Consider the following 14,535-nt stretch of genomic DNA (forward strand, 5'->3'; position numbering starts at 1 on the left):
AATAGGCAGAGGTAGTTAGCAAGTGGAAGCCCTGGACAGGGCTGAAGGTCAAGGAGAGGTAAACCTGCACCCATAAGAGCGGGCTTTAGAAATCCTGACTCTACTGGTAGAGGAGGCTAGAGAGGGTTGCAAAAGGCCTTTTAGACCAAGCCAAGTGCTCCCTGATGGGAGGCTATACACCTGAAGGACTTAGGGGAAGTTTACCCTAGTCAGAGGTGACTGCAGGGATTCTGTTTCAGGAAGGCTACCATTAAGGAGTAGTGAGCTGGATACTGACAGCCTAAGGCAAAGCAGGACCCCCTGAGTGAGTACGGATGATTCCAGGAAGAGAGAGACTAAGTAGGGAAGATGGCTTACTACAGTGTACTGTGTGATGCTTTCACATGTGACTGCTGTGGATCTTCCACTGTATGTGATTGACAAAATGCTGTCAAGTGACCCGGATAGTCCTATGTGATGTGAATGTAGTGTCATCTTAAAGTAACATCAATAAAGTGCAGCAATCCTAACTTTTTGTGTGGCCATTCCTTGGGCTATAAAGCAAAGTCGGGACAAGGGGTGGGCAGGAGGGGAGTGCATCGGTTTACTCTATGGATGGGAGCACCAGTGAGCTCATTATAATACAAGGCATTTTGAAAAGTGGATAACTGCTGGGGATAGCACCCCCCTAAGCTTGTACATAATGGCGGGGGGCACCATTTGGCTTCTTTGCTCTGGGCGCTGGGTGATCTTGAACCAGCACTGATATAAAGGTCAATGGCCAGGAATGTCATGAGGAGGTTTCTGGCAAGGAGATGGGGACAAGATGGTGGAGGGTTAAAACCTCAGGCGGGAGGCTTGTGTTTCCGGCAGGGACTTGTACTCTTTGGCGTTGACACTCAGTCATTTACAAGCCCCCAGGGTGGGACTGACCATTTGCACAGTCAGGCACTGCCCAATGGCCCCATGCCACTAAGGGCTCCCATAAGGGGTGCTAGCCTCAATAAAAGCAGGGACAGTATGTAAAAATCAGTGTTTTAAAAAAAAATCCCAAGATTATAGCTGCCCCGCCTCTCCAATACCTTTTCAGTGTGGGTATGTGTATTCTGTGTGTGTGTATTGTGTGTCTGTGTGTGTTTGTGTGTGTGTGTGTGTGTGTGTATATATACTATGTGGCTCCATAATCTACTATTGCCCAGGGGCCCCATAATCTTCTCCTATTGCACAGGGACCCCATGAGTTGTCAGTCCACCCCTGCAAGCCCCATTACATATTACCGCTCCCAGGACCCAACCCACTGCTTGCATCAGAGCTGAGGGCTTATGAGAGAAGTACTAAGGCAGGGGGTGCTATGATGCTTTCAGGAAGTTCTGCACAGCACTCTGCTGGGTTCTCACACCAGCCCTGATCTGTCTGTATTGCATAGCCACTTCAGCTCCAGGCCTTTTTTTTTACATTTTTCTTTACATGTAAAAATAAGTATTTGTTGCTAGAAAATTACGTAGAACCCCCAAACATTATATATATATATTTTTTAAAGCATAGCCCCTAGATGCATGGGTCTCAAACTGGCGGCCCTCCACAGGGCCGGTGCCAAACTATTTTGCACCCTAGGCAAGACCAGCTACTTGCGCCCCCCCCCCCCCCCCCGAAAAAAAAAGTATACAATATTTCCCCATATACTATCTACAAGAGAGAGAGGGATTGGGGATATGAGAGAGGGGTGAGGATGATAGAGAGAGTGTGCATTGGGGATGAGAGAGGGGGGAGGATGAGAGGGGGAGGGGGAATGATAGAGGGGGGTGAGAGAGGGGGGAGGATGATAGAAAGAGTGTGGATTGGGGATGAGAGGGGGATGATAGAGTGGGAGGATAAGAGAGTGTGGATTGGGAATGAGAGAGGGGGAGGAGGATGATAGAGAGAGTGTGGATTGGGGATGAGAGAGGGATGAATGATAGAGGGGGGGATGAGAGGGGGGAGGATGAGAGAGGGGGGAGGATGATAGAGAGAGTGTGGATTGGGGATGAGAGGGGGATGATAGATAGGGGGATGATAGAGAGGGGGGAGGATGAGAGAGGGAGGAGGATGAGGGCGGGAGGGGGCATGATAGAGGGGGGTGAGAGAGGGGGAGGGGAAATGATAAAGGGGGGTGGGAGAGGGGGAGGAGGATGATAGAGTGTGGATTGGGGGTGGATGAGAGGGGGATGATAGGGAGGATGAGAGAGGGGGTAGGATGATAGAGAGAGTGAATTGGGGATTAGAGAGGGGGTGGATGAGAGGGAGATGATAGGGGGGTGAGAGGGGGATGATAGAGGGGGGGGGGGATAATAGAGAGAGTGTGGATTGGGGATGAGAGGGGGATGATAGAGGGGGAAGGATGAGAGGGGGGGATGATGGAGAGAGTGTGGATTGGGGATGAGAGGGGGATGATGGGGGGGGTGAGAGAGGGGAGGGTGAGGATGAGAGCGGGGGGGGGGATGATAGAGAGAGTGTGGATTTGGGATGAGAGGGTGATGATAGAGAGGGGATGAGAGGGGGATGATAGAGGGGAGGGTGAGGATGAGAGAAGGGGGGAGGATGATAGAGAGAGTGTGGATTGTGGATGATAGAGGGGGGTGAGAAGGGGGAGGATGATAGAGAGAGTGTGGTTTAGGGGATGAGAGGGGGTTGAGGATGAGAGAGGGGGGACCCTAGCAGTGTCTGCAGTCCCTTCTGTTCACCCCTTGTCCCAGTCTGTGGGTAAGTGTGTACCTCCTTCCATAGACGTCCATGCTGGCCAGCAGCAAGCCATTCTTCTGGCTGGGGAGGATGGGGGTGCTCTGGTTAGCAGTCCCTGGCTGCATGCGCTCTTTGCCGGTCCTCTCGGGGGGGGGGGATCCGCTCGTCATTCGGCCGCTGTCGGAGCTGGAAGTGGAGACCGGAGAGGAGGTTTTGAGGAATCCAGCCCTTTGGTGGCGCTGCCGCATCGGGTTGCTGATACTGTTTGTCCTCACCTCTCTGGTGGTCAGGGAGCTCTTCTCTCTCCCGGGCACTCACATCTCACTTCTCCCGCCGTGCCTGCTGCGCCGCCACGGTCCAGGTCTGCACATTGTGAGTGACACACAGTTAGCAGCACTATTCAGGCGGAGCCACGCCGGCCGCCGCTGGGCAGGCAAACCACATAAGTGATCCATGATCCATCCGAGCTGCCTTGCACCCTCACTAAGCTAGGCTAGGCAGCAGTGCGCCCCTAGGTGGCAGTGCGTCCTAGGCGGCTGCCTAGTTCGCCTAGTGGAAGCACCGGCCCTGGCCCTCCACAAGTCCCATGAGGCATTGCAAGGCTTACAGTTACAAGCATTACTCCTTCAGGCAGAGGCATGATGGGCCTTGTAGTTTCTCAACAGCTGGACGGCAGCCAGTTTGAGACCCCTGCAGAGAATAAGTTGGTGGGTGTTGCAATTTATTATGTTACACAATATTTTAATTCTTTTGGAAAAATTACACTTTTTAACATTTTGATGCAAAAAAACACTATATATAACCCAACTTTTTTGTAAAATATAAAGGATGTTGTTACGCTGAGTAAGTAGATCCCAAACATGTCAAGCTTTAAAATTGTGCACGCCCATGCAACTGCGCCAAACGACGCAAAATTCACTATCCATAGGCAACGCTTTAAAAGCCATTACAGATTACCACTTTAGATCTACAGATGAGGCCTAGTGCTAGAATTACTGCCCATGATGTTATGTTTGCGGCGATACCTCACATGTGTGAGACGATCGCTGTTTGCATGGGTGCAGGACCTTCGAAACTGGTCACTTTAAAAAAAAAAAATTTTTATTACAAATTTATTATTTTTTTAATTTTGTATTACTTTTAGTGCTATCACAGGGAATGTAAACATCCTTTGTGACAGCAATAGGCATGTGACAGGTATTCTTATGGAGGGATCGGGGGTCCCCAAATCTCTCCTTTGTCCTAAAAAGCAATCAGAACTCCAAAATTGGTGTTTTTGAATGCTTTAAATTTTTGCATAGTTTTGTCAATTTTACATTGACAATGACATCAGAGTAACCTGAAAGTAATGTCATGTCATCGCTTCCAGGATACTATAAGGAACAGCAGTGGCGGCTCACCCCCCTAATCCATGCGTCCGGCCCCGAATCTACATGCAGGGCGCCGGACGCATGGATTCCAATGTTTTTTTTTTGTTCCGAAGCACGTGATCAGGCTCTATTTGGCTTAAAAAAAGGTGGGCCCAGGGTGCAGAGCTGCCCGTAACCTAGATGGGGTAAGAGCAGGGCTGGTGGACAGACAGAGCGAGCGATGAGGGGGGTGGTTATGCGACTGGCCAACCGATCCGGGGAAAGGGATGGTTTTGATGGGTGGTTTGTTTGCCCCCCCCCCCCAAAATGGAGTACCAGCTGCCACAGCCGATCAAAGCTGCTTCTAATAGCAATCGAGCTGCTAATTCGTTTTCCTTTGTACGTTGAGGACTATACCTCTGTTGAGGCATCCCTGTTTTAGAACCTGTTCACCTTCTCTTTAAAGAAGGTGCCCTCACCCTGAAGCAGAAGTTCAGATTTAGCGTCCTGTACTGCAAGTTGTTTAGAGTATTCCTAGGCTCAATCTCACCCTATCCCAGTTCTCCAATAAAATAAAAACCACAAAAAGACAAGTGTAACCTGTTCTCTGACTCGAGTGACTGTGAAATACTGTGTGCCTGGCTACTGTGTGCCTATCAATTAATGGAACATGGAACTAAACAGCCTGCCAGTCCTGGGTCTTCACTACACATTGTTACATTGGTCCAGCTTGGACCAATATGTATGTAAGTACCCTACCTGTGGGATCTTTGTGGAAGCTGGAAATCACTGTAGTAGGCACTGCTATGATCCAATGATCTTACTCCAGGTCCTGTGCTGAGCGGCTGGCTTGACACATTCTGAATACAGGAGGTTGTCCGGTCCACATGGTGCCATACAGGGAACACTTCTCATTTTCTCAATGAATGTAAAGAATTCTCTGACCACTTCCCGACCACACTATAGCCAAATTACATTATATGATGTCCTCCTGTGATCCTGCCTGCCGCGTACCTGCCTACGGCACTGGCGCACTCTGTGATCGTAGTGTCCGCTGGACACTGCTGATCACAGACTGAGGTAAAGAGCCAATCAGTGTCTCTTTACCACGTGATCTGCTGTGTCCAATGCTGACACCACGAGGAAGGGAGAACAGAGCCGATAACTGGGGGACATGTACTCTGATAACCATGCCCACCAGTGCTGCCGAACTGTGCCCACCAGTGCTGCCAATCTGTGCCCACCAGTGCTGCCAATCTGTGCCCACCAGTGCTGCCGAACTGTGCCCACCGGTGCTGCCAATCTGTGCCCATCAGTTCCTCCTCATCAGTGTCACTTATCAGTGAGTCATGACCTCAACCCGATAGAACACCTTTGGGATGAATGAGAGCGGAGACTGCGAGCCAGGCCTTTTCATCCAACATCAGTGCCTGACCTCACAAATGCGCTTCTGGAAGAATGGTCAAACATTCCCATAGACACACTCCTAAACCTTGTGGACAGCCTTCCCAGAAGAGTTGAAGCTGTTATAGCTGCAAAGGGTGGGCCAACTCATTATTGAACTCTATGGACTAAGACTGGGATGCCATTAAAGTTCATGTGTGTGTAGAGGCAGACGTCCCAATACTTTTAGTAATATAGTGTAGTTACAATAGCAAAAAAAAAAAAGAGTGTTATTTTTGCAACCCAACTAACTATGTACCAATGTAATACACCGGATTTAACATTTGTGTTTTTTGTTTCCCAGATTCCGAATATCTTCACCGCTCTAGAGAAAATAATTTACTTCTTATCAACGTTGACACTGGAGAGTCAAAACCGATCATTTCAAACACTACATTAGTATGTATCATCTATAAAAGAATCAAGTAATTATTGAATAAGAGTGCAGTTAATGCAGAATTAAGGCCAATCGAATAAAGGCTTCTAGAATTAGAGTTTTGATAGTAAAGCTGACCATACACTGGTAGATTTTTAACATTCCTATAAACCGTTATATGAAATTTTAGAAAAATGTCTGTACATTCAATGGCTTGATGAATGGTATTCAAAAGTTCTTCAAAACCTGGATGTGGTTTTGGAATGAATGGATTATACTAAACAAAAACAACATACACTGTTAGAAATTAGTTCTAGAAATTTTTTTGTCACGGTGGTCAAACAGTTGCTGAAATGTTACTAGTGTATGGCCAGCTTAACCGATTGCCGACTAACTGCTGTAGCTGTACTTGGTTCCCTTTAACAGCTATAGCAGGTGCACGGCGAGGGGGGAGCTGATGCGTGTGGCTGGTGGCTGCGGTGCCCGTGGGCCACCCACGATCGCTCCTCAGAGAGCCAGAACGGGGATTTGTCATTGTAAACAAACAGATCCCCATTTCTGACAGGGAAGTAAAGAGAGATCGTCTGTTCCTAGTGATCAGGAACAGCGATCTCTCTGTGTCAGTCCCCCCCCCCCCCAGTTAGAAACACCTCCCAGGGAACATAATTACCACTTGATCACCCCCTAGTGTTAACCCCTTCCCTGCATGTGACATTTATACAGTAATCAGTGCATTTTTATAGCACTGATCACTGTATAAGTGTCACTGGTCCCAAAAAAAAGTGTCTGATCTTTCCACCGCAATGTCGCAGTCCCGCTAAAAAAATCAATCATCACCACCATTACTAGTGAACAAATAAAAATGAATAAAAATGCCATAAATCTATCCCCTATTCTGTAGTCGCTATAACTTTTGTGCAAACCAATCAATATATGCTTATTGCGATTTTTTTTTACCAAAAATATGTAGAAGAATACATATTGGCCTAAAGTGATGAAGAAATTCGTTTTTTTTAAATGTTGGTTGGATAATTATTATAGCAAAAGGTAAAAAATATTGTTATTTTTTTTAAATTGTCAGCCTTTTTTGTTTATAACGCAAAAAATAAAAACCACAGAGGTGATCAAATACCACCAAAAGAAGCCTCTATTTGTGTGAAAAAAGGACGGCAATTTTGTTTAGGTACAACGTCGCTCGACCGCGCAATTGTCAGTTAGGGTGCTTTCACACCGAGCCGACGGCAGTAAAGTACCACTATTTTTAGCATTGCTTTACCGATGTTTTAGCGGCGCTATTCGGCCACTAGCGGGGTGCTTTTAACCCCCTCTAGCGGCCGAAAAAAAGGTTAAAACTGCTGGCAAAGCGCCGCTACGGTGGCTCTTTGCCGATGGTTTTAACCCCTTTACACCCGCTAGCGGGGGTTAAAAGTGCCCCGCTAGCGCCCGAATAGCGCCGCTAAAACGACAGTTGATTTCAATGGGCAGGGGCGCTTTAGGAGCGGTGTATACACTGCTCCTACAGCGCTGTAAGGATGTTGCTTGCAGAACTTTTTTGACCGTCCTGCAGGCGCACTCAGGCTTTCACACTGGAGAGACAGGAGAGGCTCTTTACAGGCACTATGCAGGCGCTATTTTAGCGCTGTAGCACCTGTAAAGCTCCACAGTGTGAAAGCAGTCATAAAGCGATGCAGTGCCATATCGCAAAAAATGGCCTGGTCATTAAGGGGGAAACCTTCTGGGGCTGAAGTGGTTAAAGTGGTTGTAAACTTTTACATATACCCAGTGAAGTGATTATTAGGTGGCACATACAGATTAAACTAATTCTCCTACATGTGCTATACTTGTTTATTTGCAGCCAGTGCCGGTGTTCTGTCGAAAAATGCAGATCGTCGGTTAATGCCTCGTACGATCTGCGCATGCGCTGTAAGTAACGTCACTCCATCTCATCGCCTGAGGCATTATCCGATGGTCTGGAGTGATATACATAACATTGGGTCCTCACTACGTGTTACTGGACAATGTGTGAGGAAGCTCAATGAAGGCAACACAGCCACCACTAGTATTAGCTCTGGGATATCTCGGTAAGGAGCTCGTTAGAGGTGACAATGTAAAAGATTTGTACAGGCTCAGCATTGCATGCAGTGCAGTCCTCTATCACAGCTTCCTCCTCCCAGGTCAGAGGTAGAGGACAGACCAGGTCACCAGGGCCATGTGGGAGTCAGCACGGAAAGCAAATAAATCCGAAAGCCAGATGAGATGGTCTGTATCCGAGAGGACCCCGTGTTCTGTAGATTATTGCAGATTGTTGGATAATACCTCCGACAATCTGCACATGCGCAGTAGTGACGTCGCTGCACAGCTGATTGGCAGAGGCATTATCTGATGATCTGCATTATTCGACAGAACACTGAGACAAGGTCATCTAGAGCCCAGGGGGAATATGCCAAACTGGCAAAAACACTGAGCACTAATCTGCATGCTACCCCCTAAGCATACACCCCCCTCCTCCCAGTACAAATCCACCCCCTGTAGAAATCACTCCTCTCAGCACAAATCCCCCCCCCCCCCCCCAAAAAAATCACTCCTAATAGCACAAATCCTTTACCCCTAAAACTTTCCTTCCTACTACGCATCTTCCCTCCCCACTTAAACCCCCCCCCCCCCCAGCACAACCCCCCCCCCTCCTAGCACACATCTTCAAATATTCTCCCCCTCCCAACACAAATCCCCCTAAATCACCACTCTTAGCACTCACCCCCCTCAAATTTCCACTCCTAGAACAATACGTACCCCCTACCCCCCCATATCCACCTTCCAACAGAAATCCCCTCTCCTTGTGGTGCCCCCCCACCTCTTGATACCATCTTCCCCTCCCCTCCTGCCTATCCCTTGTCCCAGCCCTGTCTGCAGCACTCTTTCCTCTACATTGGTTCAAAGTACAGAATTTAGGCAGCATTTTTTAGCCTTCCAGAAAGCAGGGGGCAGGAATCTGATGTCACACACTGCACATCACAGAGCAGTGAGCTGAGTGTAACCTGAGAACTGAGTGGAGAGAATGGGCACCTCCCCTATGCAGTTTTTTTATACAGAAACATGCACAGCCGAGGCTGCTGTGTGATGGAAGGGGGTGGGACCATTTCTCATGATTCTCTGGTGTCTTGTTTAATTGTCAGAATAACTCATACAGATAGCAGAGAAAGGAGAGAGAAGACAGAAATTCATGTCACATTACAAATATTTTCGAAAAAGCTGCATCTTTTATCATTAAAGAGCAACCTTTGAGCTCCAGATAAAGAGGAACTTTAGAAATGTTGTGGGTGGGAGGACTTGCATACAAAGAAAAGCACAATCACCAAAATTGCAAAGAATGGGAAAAAAAAGGTTCCCCAAAGACTCCCAATGGGAGAGACATGTGGAAAAAAGGGGGTTTTAACATGTTATTGCTGTTCCTTTAACACCGTTGTTTAATTTCTTCTCTTCTCAGAATAACAACAATGGATCTTACTATGACCTGTCTCCAGACAAAAAATATGCACTACTGCAGCACAGCTATCAGAAGGTAATATGGCCATGTGTTTGACTTGTGTCTCATGGGACATAAAAGAAAACGATAATGTAGAGCTAAAAATAGAAGAAAATGAAAAATAATGAAAATAAAAAATTTAAAATGAAATGGTGAAGTGACTAACACAAAAAATATTATAACCATAAAGTCCCAAGAATGAAATAAATCAGTCTTTGGAATTAATGTGAAACTCAGATGTAGTGATTCATACAGTGCATAGGCCAAGGGATGATCCCGAAGACATTCACGGCAATTACATCAAAGTGAAGTGAAAAAAAGGGTGGCTACTCTTACCAGAGCCACGGAACCTGTATATAAGCACCAGGTCAAACAGGCATACACAAATAAATCCTCGACTCTACAGGAACTGTACGACAGATCACAGAAGGTCCACCAGCCAATGGGGCTGCGGGTCTTTCAACCTGTAGAAGAGCAATCAACACTGTCTCAGGGGTTCCAATCTTCCTTCCAAAGGTTCCAACAGAAGGAAAAAAGGTCTCCAACCGGTAACTCAACAGTGGAGTTTGACCTGGTGCTTATATACAGGTCCCGTGGCTCTGGTAAGAGTACCCACCTTTTTTTTCACTTTACTTTGATGTCATTGCCGTCAATGTCTTCGGGATCATCCCTTGGCCTATGCACTGTATGAATCACTACATCTGAGTTTCACATGAATTCCAAAGACTGGTTTATTTCATTCTTGGGACTTTATAGTTATAATAATTTTTGGGTTTTAGTCGCTTCACCATTTAATTTTAAATTTTTTATTTTCATTATTTTTAATTTTCTTCTATTTTTAGCGCTACATTATAGTTTTCTTTTCTGTATATGAATTTTGTCACATTCGTGTGTAGCAGCTTGATTCACTTTTTTATAGGTTAGCACAATCATTTTTCCTATATTTATTCTCATGGGACATAGAATGATCTATGCAGTGCCAGAAAAGTTGTCCAACGCCTAGGGCTAAAATGTGGAATTGCACTGCCCTCTTCTGCTGCCAATGCAAGTTATAGATGGACAGATTGCCCTGCCTGCTCTGGCACACCCATTCTACACCATTCTCCACTCCCTTGTGTTCCAGTTGCCCATAGTTGGCATGGAGGGTACACTGTGTATCAGAGGTATAACAAGAAAAAATGAAGGACCCCCTGACCCCGGCCGGGGACCCTTCCCTCTGAGCCCAGGCCCTTCCCACTGATCCTGAGGCCCTTTACTCCCATCATGGGGCCCTTTATTACGGTCCCACAGCAGGACCCTTTCACATGTTCTGCAGCAGGCCCCCTTCCTGCCACCTTGGGGCCCCCACAATCGCAGAATGTCAGGGCCGAGTTGTAACCTTTGCAAATCTAGTAGTTCTGCCACTGCTGTATATGTCTAGCCATTCACTTTCTTTCTAGCAGCTGGGGGTGGGCGGGCGGTTTTGCATGGTGGGTTTTTTGTGTCGGCTATGGGTGGTTCGGGTGAGTGTGGTCATGTTGGAGCGTTGTTTGTAACCAGAATCTGTTACAGCAGGCAGAAAGCTATTGGACGGACACGGCTTACTAGTTGCCACCATCAAACTGTAACATGCATGCAGTGGTGCGTTTCCCAAGCAGCACCACCCCCCCCCCCTCCTTGGGTAACAGCCTTGCGCCCAGGGTGGCTGTCCCTCCTGCCCACCTCCTCCGTGTTCCAACCCTTGGTTTATACGTTCCAGATATATATGAAACACTATATAGTCTGGATACAAGCTCTCAAAACATAGCCTATTTATATAGTACAGACAGAAGGCTTACAAGGTTTAGAATAATTTCTTGCTGACCACAAAAGAATATGTAAGGTGGCAAGGAGAATGCACCTTAATGCCCACATGCTGCACATATGCATCCAAGGTTGTAGTTTCTCTGTTGGGAGCATGCTAACTGCATGCTCCCAGCAAATTGATCTAGCTGTCATGGGCTGAACCTGGTCTCTAGGTATGATTGGAAGCCAGGGGGATGGGCACCCGATTATGCGATTACTGTCAGAGCCAATACAATGATCATGTGATTGGGAAGGCCATCCTGCCCCTCTGCCTTAAAACCAAGTTGGACGTTGAGCAGGAGTTAAGCATAGAAAGTCTCTTTTCCTGACTGGCTGACATTTTTTTCTTACTATTGGTCGGCCAAAAGAATGTACAGTATATATTTCAAATGTTTCAATTGGATTGCCATTGACTACATTTAAGGTTCAGGATTTGGTACTAAAGCAATCCGCTAGTGTTTTTGTTATGTGTGTGGTGCCATGAAAAAAATGTTCACAAATGTGATAAAAACTTAGCCATGAATCTAAGATCTCATATATGCAGAATTTAATGGCAGTCTAGATTGCTGGAACAGAATGTACACTTTCTGGTTATTATTATTAGTTTTATGTGTTTATGTTGTTTTTTTGTTTTCTACTTACAGTTATGGAGACATTCAAATACAGCTTCATACAGAATACTTAATGTGGAATCTCAGTAAGTACTCAGTAATTCATCAGGGGTCAGTGGCAAGAGTACCCCTTACATTGGTGGCCACTGGCCAGGGGACACTGGAAATTGCACCTGAACCAGACTGAAAATCGCACTGTGGCCTGCCTTCACATATGTGAACCGCCTCCACCGAAAGCCGGGTTGGTTTGCATGGCATGAAAATCAGATGCGGTTCAAAACACAATATATAACATAATAATAATTTAATAATATAATAAACAGAACCACATAAAATGTATTTAGTATTAGATTAATATATTAGCTCATTTAATAATGTGTCATTTGACACAAAAAATGGGTATCGGTAATTGGTATTGGCGAGTACTTGAGAAAAAATATCGCTACTTGTACTCGGTTTTAAAAAAGCTGGTATCAGTGCATCTCTAGCCTCCAGCTATTGCGGAGAGTAGAGTTTTCCCATAGGAATAAGTAGGGAGTCTTTTTTCAGTTGGTCAGCGGGCATCCCCCATGTGGATCTGCATCACTGGACTACCAGATTGACAGTGGATTTACTTCATGGGACATTTTCATATTTTTTTTTTTAACATTAACGTTTTTTTGTGAATGAGTAGAGTTACATACATGTAGAGGGGGCACCGGTATTTGGGGGTGCCCTAATTTAAGAGGTGCCTTCCAGATTCTGATGAGTCCCCTGCCCTGAGACACCCACAACCACCAAGCTATGGTTGTGGAGAAGAAGTCCTTGTCTTCAATATGGGGGCAAGGTACTTTGCCAGGTGGGAACCCCTCACAGGGTCCCTCTGTGGCAAAATCTAAATGAAAGGGTTATTTTTTACCCTGAATTTGTTCCTTTAAATAATTTCTAACTGTTTCTAACATGATCTGCCCTTTTTTTTTCCATTTTATTATCAAGATTTCCATAAAAATTTACAGGAGTAACAGATGATAATCACCCCATGTCATAAAGCCACAAACAAGATGCCATAAAGTGTTAATTGCTGTAATTACATGTGTCACATCTCATTAACGTTTTGAAAAATGGGCTTTCAGCGTCACTTATGAAGATTGCTTGGTAGGGCATATTCCACATTCAGAACGTCATCACTCAACCAGCACCTTCCTGTTTTCTTTCCTAGATCTCTTATCGCTGAACTACCTCAAAATATTCAATATATTGCATGGTCTCCTGTTGGCCATAAACTAGTAAGTCCATTCCCCAGTTACTTATTCTGCACATGAACTCACTTGTCTGAGCCCAGCTATGTAACTAAGCTGTTATTGAGAGTCTAATGTACTAACCGGTAGTGATGGACGAACTTCCGACGGGACGTTTCGCGAAAGCGAAATGCGAACGGACCCAAACGTTCGCGAAACCGAACGTTCGCCGCGGGCCCCATTGACTTCAATGGGAGGCGAACTTTGCAAACCTTCATGTCGAATTTGCGGCCACGTGGTAATTATTAGGGGGTAAAACGTAGTCCCACCATCTGGACAATGACATAATACATGTATGAGGTGAATTTGGGATCGATAACTACAAGCATTTTTATTTTATTTGGGAAATTGTTCTAACAATTCAGGACTATGGAGCTAATGAAGGCAATGGAGGAGAGGGAAGGTCAGGGACCAGGGTAGGCAAAGAAGAGGGTGCAGGAGATGATCACCAGCAGCGTGACATACCGGAATGACACATGCACCGTGATAGAGGCATCTGACAGCAGCACCGTAATACAGAGCACTGACAGCAGCACCGTGACATACAGCGCTGACAGCAGCACCGTGACATACAGCGCTGACAGCAGCACCGTGACATACAGCGCTGACAGCAGCACCGTGACATACAGCGCTGACAGCAGCACCGTGACATACAGCGCTGACAGCAGCACCGTGACATACAGCGCTGACAGCAGCACCGTGACATACAGCGCTGACAGCAGCACCGTGACATACAGCACTGACAGCAGCACCGTAAGCAGCCCCAGGAGGAAGTCAGCACAGCACAGGGATGGTGTGATCCCCTCATAATAAGAACCCCCAGGAGGAAGTCAGCACAGCACAGGGATAGTGTGATCCCTTCATAATAAGAACCCCCAGGAGGAAGTCAGCACAGCACAGGGATATCATAAGCAGCCCCAGTAGAAATATGACACCGCTCAACCTCTTCAAAGAGGAGGGTAGGGGCATATAGTACGGTGTGCTTTTTTGGGTCAAGGAAGTGAGCAGACTGTACGTCAGTCCCTATACCGCTGAAGGACTGCTGCAGTATAGGGCAGCGGTCAGCAGTGGTGCACGTCAACCCTATCTATTGTGGACCTATAGCGGTCCTTACAGAACAGCAGACTGTACCGCACTCAAGCCTATGTACCGTAGCACCCTATACCAAGTTACCAGTCCTTATAAGAACTTTTGTGGACCAAGCAGGTTGTGTATTAGTGTTTAGCAGACTGTACGTCAGTCCCTATACCGCTGAAGGACTGCTGCAGTATAGGGCAGCGGTCAGCAGTGGTGCACGTCAACCCTATCTATTGTGGACCGATAGCGGTCCTTACAGAACAGCAGACTGTACCGCACTCAAGCCTATGTACCGTAGCACCCTATACCAAGTTACCAGTCCTTATAAGAACTTTTGTGGACCAAGCAGGTTGTGTAT

At 46.5% G+C, this 14,535-nt stretch overlaps 1 protein-coding gene across 1 annotated transcript in view; it reads left to right on the plus strand.

Annotated features, from left to right (window-relative positions):
- Positions 1–14,535, plus strand: part of LOC143923753 (dipeptidyl peptidase 4-like) — a 179,437-nt gene that overhangs the window by 88,080 nt on the left and 76,822 nt on the right. The window contains exons 5-8 of the mRNA XM_077447582.1: positions 5,794–5,888; positions 9,350–9,424; positions 11,857–11,909; positions 13,022–13,088. Of these exons, the coding sequence (XP_077303708.1) occupies positions 5,794–5,888; positions 9,350–9,424; positions 11,857–11,909; positions 13,022–13,088 (290 nt within the window). The remainder of the gene's footprint in view (positions 1–5,793; positions 5,889–9,349; positions 9,425–11,856; positions 11,910–13,021; positions 13,089–14,535) is intronic.

The sequence above is a fragment of the Lithobates pipiens genome, unplaced genomic scaffold (assembly GCF_037356315.1).
Source record: "Lithobates pipiens isolate NorthernLeopardFrog02 unplaced genomic scaffold, aLitPip1_a1.2 Scaffold_22, whole genome shotgun sequence".
Lineage (NCBI taxonomy): Eukaryota > Metazoa > Chordata > Amphibia > Anura > Ranidae > Lithobates > Lithobates pipiens.